The 20,636-nt window shown below is 45.6% G+C and overlaps 1 protein-coding gene across 2 annotated transcripts; it reads left to right on the top strand.

Annotated features, from left to right (window-relative positions):
* Positions 1-1,403: 1,403 nt before the first annotated feature.
* ECRG4 (ECRG4 augurin precursor) lies at positions 1,404-20,258 on the top strand. Of its 2 annotated transcripts, XM_056329820.1 has the most exons (5): positions 1,404-1,538; positions 14,551-14,683; positions 15,396-15,443; positions 17,739-17,896; positions 19,861-20,258. In XM_056329820.1, exons 1-5 carry the CDS (start codon positions 1,527-1,529, stop codon positions 20,020-20,022), a joined length of 513 nt encoding a protein of 170 aa, XP_056185795.1. In that variant the 5' UTR covers positions 1,404-1,526; the 3' UTR covers positions 20,023-20,258. The 2 variants fall into 2 exon arrangements, with proteins under 2 accessions (XP_056185795.1, XP_056185796.1); XM_056329821.1 differs by lacking the exon at positions 1,404-1,538 and having other exon boundaries at positions 14,276-14,683.
* Positions 20,259-20,636: the final 378 nt, after the last annotated feature.

Raw genomic sequence — 20,636 nt, 5'->3', positions numbered from 1 at the left:
GACACAACATAGTGGGGAAAGGAAGGGTAGGGCTTGCTTAACCCACCTCTGCTGTTAAAAAATATTCACTGCATCGGAGCTTCAGGGACCAGACCTGAACTTACATTTTAGTTTTCTAAGAGGTCAGCTCTTTGCATAAGCGCTTATCTTTTCTGTGAAGTCAGCAAAGAAGGAAAAAAAAAAAAGCAAAAAAAAAAAAAAAGCTTTTGGAGGCTTCCAGTTCCTGTTCCTTTAGCTTGACATGCCTACACTAGGTGGACTGGGCTTTGCACAGTAAACAGCAGCAAGCCACAGCAGTGATATTTTTGAGGTCTGCAGGATCATGGAATTTGAGGTCTGCATGATCATGTTACTTCCAAGTGGTGGCAGTAAATACAGCCTTGCTTCTCAGTACTCGTATGTAAACGCGGACGTGTGGCTGGTTGCCTGTAGGTGAGCTTTGTGTGGAGTTTCTGGGCCTTTATAGACTGCATACAGCTGCTTTGCCACTGTATGGCCAGGTACATTCATACCATGGCCATGAATATTCACCCTCATGTGGTCAGGCATCCTGAGGTATGACACAAAGGGTACATCCCTTTCCACTAAACGCCTGGATATGTGTCTTGTCTTAGCTGTTATGGCACTAGAAATATATAATGTGCCTCCAAAATACAGTTGTAACTGCATCAAACATTTCTTTAAAGTGATTGTGATTTCCTTGGGCCGTTTGCAATGCTACTGGGATGTTCCACTGAAACCTGGAGCTATTTAATACGCAGATGTCATGGTCGTTGCCTGTCCCTGACTAGTTACAGATTCAAAGAAATTGTTTTGATATTACTGATGTCCATCCTGTTTATTTCTCCTGGATTATCCATAACAGGAGGTAAAAAACACTATGCCTAGAGTAAAACAGAGTTTTGCTGTTGCAGCCTTGTGAGGGTTTGAGTGTGGCTTGGATTTAACAGCAACATGGGTCTTTACAAAACAGACCCTGGGTTCCTGCAGTAAGCTGAGCCTGCTGGTCACACCTCCTCCCTGTGGCCCTCCTGCTGACCCTGGGTGCACCATCTCTCCAGGTACCTCCTGCACATTGGGTCCCAGCTCTGCTGCACCAGTGTGTACTGGCTCCCAGCACCTGCAAGAAATTAAAGAGCACTCAAATACTGCCCAGAGCTGGTCGCTCATCATACAGCCGACACAAAAGCCCAAATTCCTTTCACATGAGAACATGGGTACATCTGCTTGCAATCATCTTTCTCCAGTCAGCCACCTGATTAAGCAGAAATGTGATTCTCCACACTTGGTCCAAGAAGCACTCAGCAGATGCCTGCAGCTGAGGGGCTGGGATTCAGGAGAGGCAGAATAAATGCGCCTTTCACGCCCAGCATCCCCAGCAGTCCTGTGGCTCCCGCACTCGCAGCCTTGGTTGCTTCGTGCCCTGTTTGCAGGACGCAAGACATGCTGAAATAAAGAGAAACTTGTTCTGTGGCAGGAAAGGTCATTTCTTCTGGCCAGGCATTTGGGAAGGAGACAGGAAGCATATGATTTTAAAGGTAAACTGATAAAATATTTATTTGCTGGAAGAAGGGGAGGAATGTCTAAAACATGTCAGTGTTTTTTAGTAAAAAATATTGTGACATCTTACTCCTGCCCTGACAACAACTGCGGGGTGTTGTGAAGAAATATTTTAGCCTTCAGTGGTCTGTAGCATCGTGCAGGGTATTTTCCTTCCTGGACGGATACTCTTTGTTCATCTGTGCACGTGTGTGTGTGTGTGTGTGTACAAGCACAGGGATGTGAATGCACACTCCACAGTGGAGGAAATGGCTGAAAATATCAGAAGTGAGTGGACACAGAGGGATATTAGCAGAGTCTCTGGTAATGCTATTGTTTGTTTCTTAATTTTCTCTTTATTGCAGCTGACCAACGTGGAAACAACTAAAAATCACTACTTTAATGAAAGCTGCAGTTTGTAACACAGATGCATTACAGTTTATGCACTTTTGTAGATTTGCCAGATTCCGTTTCAAAACTTGCCTTTCGTGCTGAAAAAGGACCGAAGAAGTAATTTATAGGTGCAATTAAGAATGCCATGTTTGGGGAATAAAGGGAAAGTATTTTTAACAAAAACAAGCTTGACAATCGAGAAGCTCAGCTTCACTGTGATTCCTGAAAGCAAGCAGAAGGCAGCAGCCACAGTATACTTTTAATCCTCAGATCTGATTGTGAGTCAGTATGTTTGTCAAGGCTAGGCTGCGCCCCTCTCCTAAGACTGGTTTTAACCAGCTCATAGTCCAGGTAGCCTGAGGACTTAAGCCAGATCTGCAAAAGGCATACTTTGCCAGCAATGCAAAGTAATGCAGTTGCAGCTGCAGTGCCCTCAGAGCACGTGTGTCCCAGCCCAGCCGCAGCATCCCTCCTGTTTTACTGATTAAAATGGTCAGAAGTGACAATTCACCACATCCTTGACGAACACAGCTGTGCAGGAAAATGCTGTGCTGGCAGGCTGGGCAGGGGGGCCCGACGCAAGGCGGCCTGCTTTATGTTTGCTGTTTGGAGGCACATGGTTAAACCAAGAATGGACTTCTAAATTCTTTGAACTGAACCCTTTCCAAGACCTGCCAAGGTCTTGTTTTAGGCCAGGCTATATTCCTGGTGTCAAACAAATGCCTGACAGAGAGGAGAGCTCTCCTGAATAAGTCTCACTCTGGGCATTTTTAGGAATCTATCTGATTTAGGGAAGTTCCTAATATAAGGGTAGGGTAAAAGAACATCGTCCCTTAAAAAGTGTAGGGAACGGTGGTGGACAGACAGTGTTATAAAAAAATCTGGCATGCAAAGGTCTATTAACTTGTCTGCATGTTACCATTACAGTTTGTTTACCTGCATTCATGTACACATGCAGAATTTTAAGGTGACGGTAGAATGACCTATGCTAGTACATGAAGATTCAAGGGGAGCATCTGTCATTAAAAAACAAAAAGAAAAAACATTTATTTAGCACAGGCTGAAATACAGAATTATTTGCATGCTGTATTTGGCCTGACTTACTATAGGCAAGACTTAATGATGTACAGAAGGGTTGTCTGAAAGAAACTGTGCAGGCTCTGATCTTTTCTAGGGCTTCTTTCCCGAATGTTCATTTGGATGTTGCAACACACTGACACTCTGTAATAAATCCATTTAGATATTATTTAGAGGTCTCATATTCAATATCTTTTTTTAATACAGCTTCATTCTCTGTGAATGCTAATGTGGATATATGGAGATGAGGAGCTCGCTGATGATAGACACAGATGGGGTGCCTTTAAGGCTGTGTCAATGGCCCCTGACAATATTGATCACCAAGTGTCATCACTGAGAAAAGACACTGAAGTCTTTGGAACCGAACAGTTAACAAAGTGTGGATCAAACCTGGATTTTCATCTGTAGGAAAGATAAACCCTTATATCAGTCTGTCCCTATGCCAGTCAGCCAGTCTGATGGTTGGGTCTCAATGTAGCGATGGGAAAATGCACATCTTTTTTACCGTGCTTAGTGAAGGCTGTGTTTGCAAAGAATATTCTTACCACTTGCCACACAGCTTTCATCCTCAGCAGGAGGATGCACAAGCACAAGTCTAACTTCTGGGAGTAAATGTAATTTGTCAATGCCTTGCAGAATCAGGTCCCACTCTCACCCCTTGGTCTTTCCAATCTGTTATGCTACCACTCTTTGCCTGCCCTGCTGCTTACCTGCAGCCCCTCTGCTCCTTGTAGCACTGTCATCAACCATTGTTCTTTTTCAGATATTGCCTGAAGCCACTGCCATGCAATTGATGGGAAAATGATAACATTTAGGTTGAAAGAAAGTTGGCTTCAGCTGACATTTTTGTACAAATTCGGAGCAATCAATTTCATGGGTGATTTGTAAATGTACAAACTCTATGCTACCACCTGTCTTTTCCTTCCTTTCACAATCGAGAGAGATGTATTGATTTTAAGGCTAGAAGACATCACTCTGGGCTGACCACCTGCATAATTCAGATCCTCTGACATCCTTGTATAAACTCATGTTTCAGCTTCAAGAAGAGTACTTGTGACAGAGACTGTCTTTTAGCAAGAAAGAAAAATATCCCCTTGATTCAGAAAGATCCACATAATTCATGACAAGCCTTGTTCCAGTGTTGTCCAAGAAAAACTTCTTATACCTTCCATGCGCTTGTTAACTTCCATCTGATATTTTCCCTCAGAAGAGAGACTCTGAGCCCAGTACACCACCAATTAGCTTATGAGCACTCCAGAAGGGAGGCTGCTCTGCTACTTGCACATGCATTGTCCGTGCACAGAATTAAAATACCAGTAAACAAAATATACATGTTTCATAACTGTAATTGTTCATGTCACAAACTCAGACTCAGATCGTTTTGGATAATTTATTCCTGAAGCTGCTTACATAGTCTGGAAAGGGAAAAGGCAGATACATTTTCCAATATATTGCTATGCAGAGAATGTGCTTAGATCTTTGAATAACATTACTGGTTTGTATTGTTTATTTACATATAAGAGTTTAGTTCTCTGTGTGTCAGAGCTCATTTTTAAATGAAAATAAGTGATTTTTAAGTGGAAACCAGAGATGAATATGGGAGAGGAACCTCTGATGAAATAGGAAGAGGTGGAATGTGTCCATAATGAAACCAAAATGAAGGTATTCTGTCAGCCTTTGTTTTACTCTGTTTCTTTTTTAAGGCTAGCCTGGAGTTGCCTGTGCGCTGGCAGGGAAATCAGTCTGTGCCTTGGGCAATGGGATCTCTCCATGGCTAGGGGACACTGATTGATTGTTTCACATATTGAGACTGTAGGTTTGATGGGAACTGTATAGGAATGGTGACAGTAGTAGAGATTGGAGCATTTTGGCTTCTTTACTAAAATATATACCTTACAACGTATGCTCCTTTTTTTCAGATAAAAAGCCTTCTCTTCACTATGCATTTCTCTTTTCTTTCTGCTGTATGTTTCTCCTCTTTTTTCCATGTATTCCTTTCCTTGGTCTAAACATTTCAGTATGGTTTAAGTAAGTCATGTAAGATTAGTCTATGGAAAAGTTTTTCCATTGGCATATTTAATGGCTTTGTAATGATTTAGTGATCTGGTTATACTGGTCCTTTTTTTTTTTTTTTTTTTTTTGTGTCTGTGTGTGTGTTTCACACTATTTCTCGTGAAACGGCCAACCCAAACCCCATGATAAAAATGATCAAGGGGAAAGTGTTGACTTTGCTAAACCCAAGGACAAGTGTTGCATTTGAATCAACAGGACCAGCATTCTTCTTGTCCAGGTGCCTAAAATTTGCTTAGTGGCAAGCCAGGCCAAGTCTCTGAAAAATGTGTTCCCATGTCAGGTACTGCGTGCTTCCAAGTATGACTCACTTCTGCTCCCCCAGTTTTCTCTTCATTGAAAAAAAAAAGCAACAAGTCTCCCATCTGCTCCTATCTCCTCCCTGCTGCCCAGGGAATTGGAGGAGTCACCATCCCTGAGTGGTGTTTAACAGACGTGTAGATGTGGCACTTAGGGACAAGGTTTAGTGGTGGACTTGGCAGTGTTGGGTTTGCAGTTGGATCTGATGATCTTAAAGGTCTTTCCCAGCCTAAATGGTTCTATGATTCTACGATCTTACTGTCTCTGATTAACAAGTGATTACCAACAGCAAAGTTATATTGCAAGTTACATGCTGTCCCTGCATCTGCGTTGATCAATGTGAAAAATAAAAATTTAAATGACCATTTTTAAGAAGATGTTTTTAACCTAGTTATTACTTGAGTGAAAATAACTAATCATCTAATACAACTGCATGGCCTCTCCTGATCATGACATACATTCATCAGTAATGACTGATCATACAGTCATTACTGTGCTTGTACTGTTTCTGTAAGGTACATATCTGTAAGGCAGTCCTGGGTTATCGGTTGGACTTGATCTTAAAGGTCTTTTCTAACTTAAACGATTCTATGACGAAGTCCTCAAAGGCTTGTCTGCATGTTTACTCACTGCTGTATGGCTAAACACTGACCTGGACACGCATGGGAGAGAAAGAGATCAGTGTCACATCACTGTGCTGTTACTCTGGTAACAATAATTAATGTTCAGCTAATATGTATTAGACTTACAGCCACTGCCTCATTACTGGTAATTAGTAGATGAAAGCATCTTTCCATTGTGATCATTAGGTGGTAACTTTATCTAATAGGATGGCAGTCACCATCCTTCACTTAGTAAGAGTACCACAGACCTGCAGTGCAGGGTGTGACAAAATGTTAAACAAGTAAAATGTTCTTTAAAGCAAAAATCACTTCAGTAGTCTTTTTTTTTTAAAACCCTTGAACACAAGGGTTTGTAATGGCAGATTTTGAGGAAGGAGGAGGCAAAAGACTTTTGTGCTGGTTTTGGTAGAAGTAAGTGATTAAATTGCTCACCCCGTCTTGAAGAACTACAGCCTCCGAATTCCTGTTTCTGAAGTACATTAGCTTTCTGGTTGAAGTATATAACTGGTCTGGCCCAAAACAGAGTGATCCGGCCCAAAGCAGGGCTGTCTTGCCCACCAGGACATTTCTGGTGGAGAGGACACAGTGTGCTGGAGACGGACAGCAGCATATTAGTTCCTCTGTGCCACAGCCATCCCCAGTGGCAAGAACTCTGGGGCATACAAGCACTTACGCCAATGCCTAGAGGAGCTTGCAGGGACTTCAGAGGCCTGTCTGCATCAACAAATGTGGGCAGTTTCTTTTGCTTGGGTGAAGGAGAGCCAGCCTGAGCTCAGTTGTGCAGCCCTATTAGCACAGACAGCTGATGGGCCCTGTGGTGGCCTGGGTCAGGCCCCGTGCCGGCTTTTGGGAACAGCGCTCAGCAGCATTTTCCTCCACTGAACACTGAACTCGAGGAGAGCAAAGAGCCAGGGATGAAATGCCTGACTTTCCAGGGGAGCCACGTTCCTGTATGATGGCATTCTGTGAGATCCAGGCATATAGCAGCAGCAGACCGGGATTTAATCTCTATGGGATTCCATAGGGCTCCTATGATTAAAAATACTTGTGTGCATGAATACTTGCAGGACAGATGCCTAAATGATCACAACAGGTAAAAAAATCTCCCCTCCAATTTCCATACCCTCACTGTGCAGTCGCTGGCATCCAAGGACAGCTGGGTGCAGCAGGGCTTCATGCAGGAATATTAAAGATGCCATGATCTTTTTTACTCAGCAGCAGCATGGAGAGACTACAGAAAGTGCATTCTCCTGGAAACAAACCGAACTGTAAATCAGCAAGGTAATCCAGCGTTGGATGAACAGAGGCACAGGCTTGTTCACAGGCAGGGCTTAGGTAGGGCATTGGTGAAACTGCAAAGCACAGATATAATGCAGAGCCAGCGGGAGCAGCCACGAAGCAGATCAAGAGAGGTGTAAGGTCACACGTGATAACATCAGGAAGACAAGGGAGGTTTCTGCTCTGATAACCTGAGAGTCATGCTCCAAGCTGGGATGCTCTGCCTCTTATTAAGGCTCCCAAAGGCTGGTGTTCCACCCGCGGAGAGAGCAATCGCCCGCTCTCCGCTGCGGATGACTTTGCTGTGTTTTGACCGCTTGGGCAGACATTTTGTGTGCTGGGGGCCTGCCTCAGGCAGGCTGGCGGTGCTGCTGAAAGGTTCAGCCCATGTGATTCCTACCTGCCTGAGAAGGCAGGTCAGGGAAAGCAGGTTGTTTTGTTCACGCTAAAAATGCCTGGCAGGCTTCAAGCAGTGCTCCAGCTCCCATGCTTTAAAACAGGGTCTTCAAACTGCACAAGGCGTGGCAGCAGCTGTCTGGGATGCATCCCATTTCTATCCCTGTGAAAAAATGCAACCACTTTGTCCTATTTCAAATTTTAAAAAATAGCACATGCTAGATAGGCTTGCATTGTGTCCCTGCAGGTCTCTGAGGCTTACATACACGCTGGTGAGGTTGCAGTGGCGGTGCGTGGGGCTTGCCCTGCCACCCCAGCAACAGTTGCGCTGCTGCTGGGGCTGAGGGGACTGAGGCACAGGGAGCGAAACCTTAGGCAGAGCTAACCCGTCCCTGTATCAAGCCCTTTGCTCTTCAGCAAGCAAACTTTTCTGCTCGTAAACTTTGCTGCACAGGCAGAAATCCACTCTGGAGCATGCCCAAGTGCAACAGGCACTAAGGGATCATGAAGACACCGATTTGGCCTGCAGGGACCAGTTTTAGACATTGCTAAAGCCTCAAACACAAGACAGGAGGAGGAAGTGACCCAACCGCAGTGCTGCAATGGGTTCAGTGTGGATTCAGTTCACTCCTGTCTCTGTACTGACCTGCTCTGGGGACAGTGCTTACTGAGCACCAAGTGGGCCCAACCCCCGGCTGTTCCTCAGGGTGTGGTAGATGTAATAGCCTCCTCCAGCAAGAACAAGAAGAAGAAGTTCTGTTTCACCCGTTTTACCCCATTCTCACTTCTGGCCATACTCTCCCACAGCCTTCTTCCTTGCAAACCACACAGCTCTTGCAAACCACCTACCTGAGCCATCACACACCTCACTAGTCCTGAAGACAACTAACGCAGCAAAAGTGAACTGGCTCTGCTTTTGTAACAAACTGAATTGGCTCCAAAATGTCCTAGAGCCAGTGCTGGTAAGAGGGAAGGATGAGGGAGCAGGGGGCAGAGAGACTTCCCCATCTTCATGGTAGCAAGTCACCACGTTGACTTAAGCTCTTAAGGGTAAGGCAGCTACCTCGGGAAGCACAATCTGGTTTCCAGCCATTCTCCAGTTTGTGCTGGATTCATCATAAGGTACTGAACTGTGCATTGGAAAGGCTGGCTCCTCTGGTGACGCTCTTTACAAAGGAAGAGACTCGTGTGAGCTGTTCTGCAAAGGGTTTTAGGGCTGCAGGTGGTGCAGGCAGGCATATTGCTCTAGCCATGATGAAGGTACCCAAGTGTTTGAAGGTGGCTGGGCTTGCAAGAAACTCCTTGCAGCTTCCCCTGGTTTTGCAGTTGCTGATGGGATGGTGCTGCATCCCCACACTGGCTTTCTGGTGAAGGACAAGGCAGGAAATAGTACTTTTGTGATGAGGATTTAGTTGGGGGCCTGAGAAGATGGGGAAACCACGGCAGCTGTGACAGGGCAGCTGGCAGCGGTATGGGACACTCTTCAGGGAAGGGCTTGATCACTGCAAACAGCACATGGTCACTGATGACACAATGTAGCACAAGGTCAGATAGCTTTTTTTATTGTATGAATAACATCCACCCCATGTGTAAGCCCAGAGTTTTGGAGAAAGAACAGAAATGTGTACGAACCATTAAGACAGCATTAATGTGTAGAAAAGGGATGCTAAACCCAAATCACTAAATTTAATTTTTGGGGATTTTGCATTTACTATGATATCATACCTATGAATAGTTGCAGCCTGTTTGTTGGGTGGGGTTTTTGTTGTGGTTTTTAGGTGTTTGTGGTTTTTTTTTTAAGGGTGTGCATGCATTCTGGATGTGAATGCTAAAATAAGAGAGTAAAAAAACCACAAAAATAGGTCAGAAATAAGAGTTCATTAAAAATGTTTTGAAGCATGGAAAGAAGAGTCCCAAGAGACAGCAGTAAAAGAATGTGATTTGAATGAAATCAGGCTGTGGTAAAAAGACATGTAATGCACTACAGTCCTTCTCCATCTCTCTTCCTGTTAGATCTGACTTGCAGACTTGGTATATACTTCCAGGTTTATCCTAAAAATATACTGGAGGCAGTGGAAAAGAAAAAGGAGAAGGATTTCTTAGAGAGAGAATGATTTTGGTAAATAAATCAATAGCTCTGCAGAAAGGTAGCAGCTGTGATCAGATAACATTGCCGAACTAATCTGCTCCTCACGCTCTTATCACAAGAGCCATAAGGTTAATTCTGTAGTGAGGGCAGCAAAGTACCCTCAGTGAGTGAAGGGAGGGAGACGGACAGAGTAACAGACACCATTTCTTGTCTGACAGCATCCGCCAGAAGCTGCAAAAAGTATCAGCAGTAACCAAGCACAAGGAGAAAAAAGAAAGACTGTCTTTTAAGCTATTTTCTATGGAAAATATAAACACTAATAATTCTTAATAACATGGACCAAAGTAATGGTGCACCCAGTTGAGATGCAATGGATGAAAGGTGTCTCAAACCATGTGTCAGGGCCAATGAGACTCATAGCCAGCAACAAATAAAATTTTCCCTAAAGCAAAGGTGTTTGTCCTGGGACTTGGGGATAGTCCTACCATTATCAGGAGGACTCTGGAGCAGTGAAAGCAGAAGTATGGAACTCAAAATGTTTTGGAAAGAACTGACTGATGACTTAAATGTTCTTCCTTCTGTTTGGAATGAAAACATGACTCCTGCGGTTTCTTGGAACAGGCTGCAGAAAACAATCTGGAGTGCCAAATGCCTCTGTCCTAAGGCAAGTGACCAGGCCAATATAGCCGGGAAGTTTTGTAAAAACCTCATTAGCAGAAAATAATAATTTCCTGAGCGTTGGGAGCACTGTTCAACGCTGCCATATTCTTGATCAAGTGTGTCATTTTAGTGGATCATTAAAAACTTCATGGTTCTTCTTTGCAAAAGATGAAGGGTCATCTCCTGCAGTCCCTGGCCACTTTCCAACTTATCTGTTTGCCTACCAAGTTATGCTGATGCCAGGTCTCACTAGTTTATCATGTCTCATTATATGTGGTGGGTTTTTTTTTCATTGGGAATCCAGCTTTGGGAGTCCTGTGATTATATACTCATTTAATCTACATCGTATTTAAGAACATTATTGTGTTGAAAGGCCTGAAAACATGAGACCTAATAAAGGAAGAAGGAAAGAAAGCAAGATAAATCTTTTCAGTACAATTTTTTGTGCTTTGAACTGCTGAATATCTTTGAATGGCCATTACTGATACTATCTCTTACATTTTAATGAATGCAACACAGTTATCTCAACAGCTACTGTGGTGAGATGCAAAAGCAGAAGTGTCTCTTTGCTATTCAGGATTCTCTCTATATTAAGTTTTATGCAAAATGTGCAATAATAATCAAAAAATTCAAACACTCAAAAATTCAGTGATGCTTGGAGGCAGATTCCCCTCCCCCTCTCCCCCCGTTTAGGTCAGATCAGTTAAACAGCCATGCACGCCCACACCACTTTAGGCATTTGTAGAAGCCACTAGGCTTAAAACCACTAGGTGTAAACTCAGAGATCACACAGATGAAACGGGGTTGCCCGAGTGGTCACCAAACGTGCCGCGAACTGCAGAGCTGCAGGCTCCAAAGACAGCACTGGCCGGCAGTAGGCTCAGCAATTGGGATTTCTCTGGCTCCAGTGAGCTCTTTGCCTGGCTTCTGCCCGTTGTTTCTCAAGGTCAGGCTCAGAGTGGCTTTCTGTTGGATCGCTCCCAAATTTCTGCCTCAGGCTTGCGAGATCATAGTCCATAGTCCAGCTCCATGCTGAGGAAGTGACAAAACCTGCCAGCTCCATCCCACTATCCTGCTGTGAGCATCCCTCCGGTTAGTGGTCCCTATTATGCTAGGGGGCTTGATGGAGTTTTACACCGTTCTGGGGAACAGTCCTGCTGATGACATTAATTAACATCTTTCAACAAAGTTTCAACTCCAAGAGTCTACTGTTGTCACCAATGGTGATGAAAGACATTTACCTGAATGATGTCATTAGCACAGGCTTGCTTACCTAGAGCACTTGGGGATGATGCACAGCCACGCCAGCAGACAGCTCCCAACCTTGGCATCCAGTGGAGGCAAACTAAGCCCTAAGACAAGCCTTAAACTCCTCCATGCTGAAGAAAGGGGTGTTTTAAAGAGAGCAACGTCACTGCTGATTGAGAGATCAGAGGAAAACATTGCAGTCTCCAGGTCGCATGCACAGCAGCTGTAGTTTTACATGGCAAATAGCAGAAAGGGGTACTGCAGGTGTGTCAATAAACATAGATGCTCACTTGAAGGTAAATACTTCTAATAATGATGCAGCAGTCGCAAGCTCAGCAGAAAAAAATGTGTCTTACTACAACACCAGGGCAACACTGCCTTAGTACTTAAAGCAACCTGGAACAGAAATAAAGATTGCTACTGGAAAAAACACCAGTCACCATTTACCACTGCCTTTGAAAAGAAGTGGTGTTATATTTTTACACAACTTCTTTACTTTTTGTCAGAATCTTCTGTCCCCTGAACTGGGAAGGTGACCTCTTCAGGGAAGATACTGCACTCAGTTTAACCCTGAGCATTATATTCTTCTGTCATCTGCTTCTTCCACCACTAGAGCAATGATTTTCAACAATAACCTTGTACTTGAGTCAATCCATTCTCTGGGTTTCACCAGGTAGCATTTTATCTCAGCACTTTCCTGAGTCATAGTGGTATATTTGGTATCCGGAGGAGGGTTTGTGCTTTATATTCCCAGAGGCACCAAGTACCTGAAGTTCTGCAGAGCTCCATTTCCATGCAAGGCTCACTACAAACTGACCAGCTGAACAAAACACCCTTTGCCATTACCAATATAGCAGTAGACTATAAATATTCACGAGTTATTGCCCTGGTTTTATAAATTGTCATGGCTGTTTCATGTAGCCTTCACTTCTGTCCCTCCTAGCTATATTCTGCAACTAACTATCCAAAAACCTCAGGTGGTTTTAGTAAAAAGGCTGTCAACGTTAAGCTGATGAAAGAGCGCGTTGATTCAGAACGGGTGTTTGCTCCAAGACACAGTGTTAAGTCTGCTGACGCTTGAAGCATGGGGCTGTAGGGACAAACCACTCAAAAGCAGTGACAGAAAACCAGACAAACTAAGTTTGGTTCCCAGCTGCGTGGGGGTTGAGCTGGGACTTCAGACTCCTATGGGAATGCTTCCACCACAGGGGTGTGGAAGGCGCTGCTCCCTCCCACTCTGCCCCCCCTCCCAAAGCCGTGGCTCCTGTGGAAAGCAAGGGGCGTTTTGGCTGGAGCGACTACATTCCTTTTACAAGCTGTTGCTGATGCTGATTTAACTGGGATGACCAGAGAGAGGCCTGAGCTAACGCTGGGGGATGGAGGGAGGCAGGGGAAAGACTTTGCGTGCAGCTCCAAGCACTTTTTTCACAAGGGGAAAGATGCATGGAGCAATCAGGAGTGGTTGCCTGGAGCAACATTTAGGCTGGGGCTGGGGAACCACTGATGGACCAGCCCGTGCTGGTGCAGCTTCTGTGTTTTGCAGCAAATGGTAAAGCCAGACACAGGGTCTTGTCACACTCCCAAAATTAGCTGTGCCTGAAAAACAGCACTGATGGGCTCCACATGTCATCGCAGGGAGTTGCCACACCACTGCACAGCTCCCTCGCCATACACGTGCATGTATGTATATGCACACATACCGATATATGTATTTATATACAATTACAATATATACAGTATATACAGTGTGTATGTATATATTCATCTGCAATGAATCTGGAAACAATCCTTGGATCAGGGAACCAAGGCCTCTGCGCTTGCCAGATTTCTCACAAGTAGGTTACAGAGAGAGCTGGGCTCCCCCTCGCCTCCCCCTAAATCCCCCCACGCTCCCTGCCGTACCCTGGCACAATTTCAGCAGGAGGTGAAACACCCGTAACTCTCCTGAGCGTTGTGGGTCTCTGCTGTGAGGGAAGATAGAGGTTTGTGTCCGAGGCCAGGCAAGGATCTTGCTAGACTTCATCTGGGATGTTTCCTGCATTTGCAGGGGAAGGATCTGAGAGAAGCTGAATTCGCTGAGGGAAGCTTAACTCTGATTTAGGAAAAGGCAGAGTAAGTTTAGGCACCATTGCAGTTATGATCCTGCTGTGCAAGGACTTTGCATTTGTGAGCTTGGCTTTCGGTCTCTGAGGTGTTACTGTAAGCTAAACCTGTCTATATGTAGAAAGAGAAATCCAAGTAATTTTTTAAAGCTGATCAACTAAAATGCATTGTGTTTTTCCATGGACTTGGGGGGTGGGAGGAAGGGAGAAGAAAAGAGGCCCTGAGCTAAGTCCCCTTTGGCTGATGGATTCATTTTCCCACAAAGACAATTTCCATCTGCTTTTACAGGTGACTGGCAAACTGGCTTTATATAGAGAAATATTAAAAGACATGCTGCTACCATTTTATTATTATTATTATTATTATTATTCCTCTGTAAGAAAAGCCTGCATGAATTGCTGAAAGTTCTTTACCAGTTGCACTGGATCGTGTGTAACCACAAAAAGAAGGAAAAAAAAAGCAAAAAAAAAAGCGCTGCTGGGAGCCGGCAGACGGTGCCACGCCAAAAGAAAGGGGGGATGCCTCGTCCCAGCGGGACGCACCGCACTCCACGTTCAAGCACAAAGGGCACAACCCCGCGGAAGCCCACGGCCGCCGGTGTCCTCGCCCTCCCGCTGCGGGTGCCCCCGCGCCCCTCCCCGTGGCGTCGGGCCGGGCGGGCCGGGGCGCGGCGTGGGGCGGGCGGGCGCGCCCTGTCCCTCCGCTCCGGCTCCTGCTCCTGCTCCGGCTCCATCTCCATCCCCACCTCCATCCCCTCCGTCTCCTCCCGCCCAGGTGGGTCGCCTCGCCACGCCGCGCCGCCCGCCGCCCCCCGCCGCCATGCCGCCGCCGTGCTCCCGCGGGGCCCTGCCCGGGGCCGCCTTCCTCCTCCTCCTCCTCCTCCTCCCGCTGCTCGGCGCGGCCCCTGGTGAGTGAGCGCCCGCGCCCGGGCCGGGATGCGGGATGCGGGATGCGGGATGCGGGGAGGGAAAACGTCCTGGGGGGCGGGAAGCAGCCTGGGTGAGCGCTCCCCGACACGCCAAGGCTTGTGCAAGTTGAGCATCTTTTTTTTAAAACCTTGTTTTCGAGTGAATAAAGCATTTCGGAGCAGCCGAGCGCTTGCAGGTCTCCTGTTGCACTGCCCGGCCGTTGGCTAAATCCTTGGATCCTTCTGGGAAAGCGTTTCGGCAGGACGGCAGCGCCGATGTGCTGTGGGATGAGATGGGCTGCGAGGCACGGCGCGGAGGTAGCCCGGTTGTAGCGTGCCTCTAGCTCTGTGACCGGGGTTTTCCGGGGTTACTATGTCACCTTGGGCACTGTGTCATGCTACGGGCACCAGCCGCAGTCTTCTGCTGAAAAATACAATGATTTAGTTGGAGAAGACAGCCAGTATCAGGGTTGCCTTGCCGAGAAGAGCTGGGGAGAAGATGCCAGTGTCAGAAGCTTCCCTGCGGAGCCTATGTTTTGCTCGAGCGTGGGGACGGGAGCAAAGGCAGGCACTGGGAGAAACTTGCTGCAGAGTTTTGCCTGTTGGGCTGGAGCGATGACAAAAATACTTTCAGTATTTTTTGAGATATGATCTTTTTTTGTTGTTGTTATTACCTTCTTAGTAAGTGCACGTTTTATTTTCGCTTATCCAGATGTTCCGAGGGAAAATAAGCTTAAACTGATGCTTCAGAAACGAGAAGGTAAGTAAAAGGCAGCAAAGTACTTTCCCTTGTTTTCCCTTTGTGCCAATTGCTATCAGTCCAAGCTGCCAGCTCTAAGAGGGCAGTCAGAGGAGCAGCGTACCAGCACCCGTTTCAAAGCTGGTAGCACACAGCCCCTCTCGCTACGTATCGTGCCAACCCCCCCTGCGCATACGAAGTCTGCACCTGCATGTCCATTTGGGATTTGGTACTGGCAAGCTGGAGGCTCTGCTTATCACAGCCCCCTCTGAAAACCAGCGTTCCCAGCCTCAGGCAGTACGCCTGCCTTTTGCTCTGCACCGTGTATAGTACCTGCCTTCTCCAGCGTATGCGTGGCCGACGTGGCGTGTATCTGGTTTATTCTGTGAAGTCACAAGTTTTTCCACAGAATTATAATGCATGGAAATACTGCTGGCTCAGGTGCAGAGAAGAAAATGTGCAAACCAGGCTTGTCTGCAATGCCTTGACTTGTTCCCTTTGTTCCTTGGCCCCACGTGTGCTTCCTTCTTGGAAGACTGCTTTCTGCACAGGAGAGATGATGGCCAAGGGCCCAGTGGGCAGATGCACCAAACAGCTTGCTGGTTGAGGGAAGGGGGTAGAAATGAAGCTGGCTAGGGACAAGCAGCACAGCAGCAGATGTGGGGGCAGGCTGAAACACCCCAGAAGTTTTGGTTGCCTCCCCTCAGCCTGTTCTATGGTTGAGGCAGAGGATTTACACCCTCTGTGAGGGACTCCCACTTTATGCAAGCCTGCCTGACTTCTCACTGTTTTTTAGCCAGCATCACTCATTACCTCTTGCCAGCCCTAAAGTAGGTGTCCCATCCACAGCTGCTTTCCACACGTGTGGGTTCCTCACCTCACCATTCTGCAGTGCTTGCACGCAGGCAGGAGTGACCACTTGCAACAGCAACCCTCCCTGTGCCCCAGCAGCAGTCCACTTGTTTGTTCAAGTCCCCTGGTGAGATGCACCTCCCACCCAAGGGGAGAGGTTTTTGGAGCACACAGGCAACATGACCTAGACCAGGAAGAACTGCAAAGCCTTGAATTGATGATAGAGGCAACATACAGCCCCTTAATCCAAGCCTCACTCCCCTTTTCCAGTTGTGCGCTAAAGCGAGCAGGCTAAGCACACAGCACTGGCTCCCTTGCTGGCAGCGCCCCTTGCACAAGGCTCATTCACATGACATTTGTTCAGCTGTCCCCCTCCCCAGCAAAAACACCTAGCTCAAGCACACAGTGAGTTACCAGTTTCCAGCTCATCACTGCAGGGCAGCCTGCTGTTTCCCACTCTTCCTACGACAACACATCTATCACTTCTACCTCAAACCTCCTTCCCACTGCAGTCCTTTGTCTCCCGCTGTGAGTCCGCCTGGCTCCTACTTCAATGGTTTTCACATCTCTACCTGACTTCCCCATCAGTCCCAGCCTCTTCCCTCACATCCTCTGAAAATCCTGACCCACATCCATGTTCCTGGCCTGTTCCTCATTGCAATGAACCCTCTGAAGCCAAGAACATTCCTCCTACTCCTACACATGCTTCTTGTTTGGTCTTGTGAAGACCAAACATCACGTTTTATCATTCCCACCTGTGGCAGGGGGCTAGCTAGTCCTCACATCCATACCTTTCGGAGGTATGTAAATTTTTGTGGCTGCTCTAGCAGCCACAGCAAACTGCCTGCCTCCTAATTGGGCATGGGGCAAGCCAGATGGCACATCTGGGTCTGGCAGGTTGAGGGCATTCCAATGCAGCCACTGAACAGTGTGCTATGAAAGCCCAATGGGCTTTTATTTTCAGGCATACAGGGCATTTAGTGGCAGTCATTATTTAAAAGCCACGTTTTTACACAACAGATTGAAAAATCTTTTTATGTGTGTCTCCACCCTAATAAGTTGGCAGTGTTTCTCCAGCTTCTTCAGGCTTTTTAACGTTACCTGTCATCTTCATTCCCATTTCTGCAACAGCAGCACACAGAGGCCAGCTTCCTGTTCTCTCCTCAAAGCACAAAAATATTGTGTATATGCTCTTTGGGTTTATTTATTTAAATTCCTCACTTAGCTTCTGTCTTCGAGCTCAGAACAGCTTTTTGAAAATCCAAGCGAGTGAGAGTAGATAAGCAATCCTATTACATCTATGATTCCTGGGTTTATTACTGTTACTGCTATTACACGCATCGCACTGCCAAGCACAAAGGTGATGGCATGATGCGAGAAACATTTTCTTACTTGCTGCAAGCAGTACGCTTCGGGCTGACTAAAAATTTCCTGGCATGCCTTTTGGGGGGGAATTAATTTCAGCCCCTGCTGACACAAAGCCTGAAGTGTCGGTGAAAGAAACAGCGGCCAAGGAGTTCCTAAGCAGCCTGAGACGCCAGAGGCGTCAGCTGTGGGACAGAAGCCAGCCTGACGTACAGCAGTGGTACCAGCAGTTCCTCTACCTGGGATTTGATGAGGCGGTGAGTATTTCAAGGGTTGGTAGGGCTTCAGAGTGAGCGGCTGCGAGCGTGGATGCACAGCCATGGGGGCAGCCAGGGAGAGGCTGCCCTGCTGTTCATAGACACTCCAATGTCTTTTTTTTAAAGTAGCAAATGTTGCACAGAAATATAAGCTTTGTTATCTGTTAGAGATTTCTGCATTATTTTTGTAATAGAAAAAAATGACATTAAAAACCTGCATGGAGTTCTTGCCTGCTACCAAACTTAAGCTTAATAAATTGCAAATGGATGTTTAAATAAAGTTTGCTTTGAGAAACAGGTGGCCAGACCCAAACCAATCAATCGTGTTTCAGGATATTAATTTGGCAGCCTCAACCTAATCAATTTGCTTTTAAATATGCCAAGAGATCCACACCAAGCCGGTCATGATCGGCATTCTTCAATGAAATTGCACTAACATTATGTACCTCATGCATGCGTGTGCCTCAATGGTGTGGGCAGCTCCTGACCATCACGAGCACGAGCAGCTGTGCCTTGACTCTAAATGTGAAAGGAAAACCATTTGATAATGTGCAGCCAACCTCTCTTGAAATGAGAAGGATACATTTTTTAAAAACAGTTAATTTGTAAAAACACTGGAATGGAATCGGGAGATCTCAGATCTGCACAAAGCTCTACTAAACAGATGCTGAAATAGGGCAAAAAAATGTGCATTTAGTTGCAGTCCCACATGTAGAATAATTTCTACATTAATAAGAGGTAAAAATAGTTATAGATGTTGAATTCTTGGCTTCTGTCAGCTGCATGAATGTGTTTAATGAGATTGCATTGGCACAGGCAAGCTGGAGTACATTTTGGACCTTCATGCTATGTGGATTGCTCAGAAGATGAATGCACTTATTTTCTAAGCTGGAACAATTAGAAAAATAATCCCTTGCTTGGACTGAAATAATGAAGAATACATTTTTTTTTGGTATCTTCCTGGACATTATGCAGCTAAAAATGACTTTTTAACAGCATGACTATACCCCCTCCCCCAGTAGGAACAGGAAAATAGGAAAAGTGGTTTTATGCACCAGAAATTGAAGACTGGGGGCAAATACCAAGGAATAAGTAATAAGGACAAGCCATGCAGATAAGATGAATTCTCCTCTGAGTTCCTGTGTCCATTTCAAAAACTGAAATGAGGCCTGTTGTGAAATACAATGAATCCACTTAGTAGGTTTTCCCGAGTATTAAAACACAGTTTTAACAATGAAATAACTGTTTGTTCCAGCAAAGGACTTGGGCCATACTCGCCCATTATGTATTTTGCAAAACTTTTTTTTCAAATCTCAGCCAAAAATATTTCCAAAGAGTCATTCAGATGGAAAGGCTTTGGCTTGGCAAGTATTTGATATCCTTGCACACTGTTTTTCCTCTGCTGTTGGGAGCAGAATTGAAGTGCTTATTGCATTTCCATAGCTAGAAGGCTGTACTGTACCTTCATTTTCACCCATGCATGATGGGAGTGGAAAATCACAGACATAAAGCAGAACTCTGCTGCACCTGCTTTACAGTCAGGGACACTGTGACTAGAGGCATGTGGCAATGGAGAGACATTCCTTTAGATTTTTAATGCAAAACATTGAAATGTTTTTATAGTCCATCACCGCAGAGGTAATGGGAATATTAGAGGTGCTTGGCGCGTGTTTCAGTTGCAGGCGCGGTCAGTTTGAGCATTTTACAGCGGGCAGAGCGTGCAGGGGTGGGTCCCAGGTGGGGCTGGGCAGGGCAATTCCTGCACTCCGGACCATGATAATCCCGTAGAAAAGGAAGGTACAAGTTGCAAACCCCCTTAGATCTACAGACTTTGTTTTGACAAATATGCAAAGAATCTGAATTTCTGAAAGAGACAAAAGGACCCTCCTGCACCACTTCTGTTTCACTCTCTTGGTTGAAAAGTTTCAGGCTTGGAAAGCAAGTATTTTCTTTTTTTTTGGCAGAAATTTGAAGATGACATGTCCTACTGGACGAGCTTAGGGCGTGCTCGTAATGAATACTATGGTGGATACTACCAACACCACTACGATGAAGATTCACCAATTGGCCCGCGAAATCCACACACCTTCAGGCATGGAGCAGCTGTCAACTATGATGATTACTAGTGCCATGTACCATACTATAGCTGGTGCCTATAGGGCTGCGCTGGGCGAGGCCGAGTCCTCCCTCAGTCAGAATGACCCTACTTTCCTTCTATTCATGTAAAATACCAAGAGTAAAGGAACTGCCAGTCTTCAAAGAAGCCACATTTTTTTTTTGAATTATCACTACTTAGTAGTACACTACATATAAAGTGTTCTAGAAATAAAGCTTTTTTGATAAAATAAACAGGTTGCCATTACTTAGTAGTTTGTAACAGGTTTCATTCCAACTGTATTACTAAAGATTAATTTTTAAATGGCTTTTGCATTTGCATCTTACAATCAGTTGCAAAGTTACATTATGTCATCTAGTTAAGTATATAGAATACATAATGTAAGCCAATACATTTCAGATGTGCCTGCTCGTTCAGATTTGTGTCAACAAATAAATCCAATTATTCTTGGAGAAAAAGAAAAAACCCAAAACACATTCATCTCAATTGAAGCGCTGCCTTATTGCCTCCTCTGCCGTTTCTAGACCTACTGTGCAGAGCCCTCCAAACTTGCGTGACACAGCAATCCTAGAGTTCTGTTGGGGCAAGGATGCAGATGTTCATAAAAGCTGAATTCAGTGCAGA

The sequence above is a fragment of the Falco biarmicus genome, chromosome 2 (genome assembly GCF_023638135.1).
Source record: "Falco biarmicus isolate bFalBia1 chromosome 2, bFalBia1.pri, whole genome shotgun sequence".
Lineage (NCBI taxonomy): Eukaryota > Metazoa > Chordata > Aves > Falconiformes > Falconidae > Falco > Falco biarmicus.
Note: the sequence above shows the minus strand (reverse complement) of the source record. Positions and strands in the feature narration are given on the sequence as shown.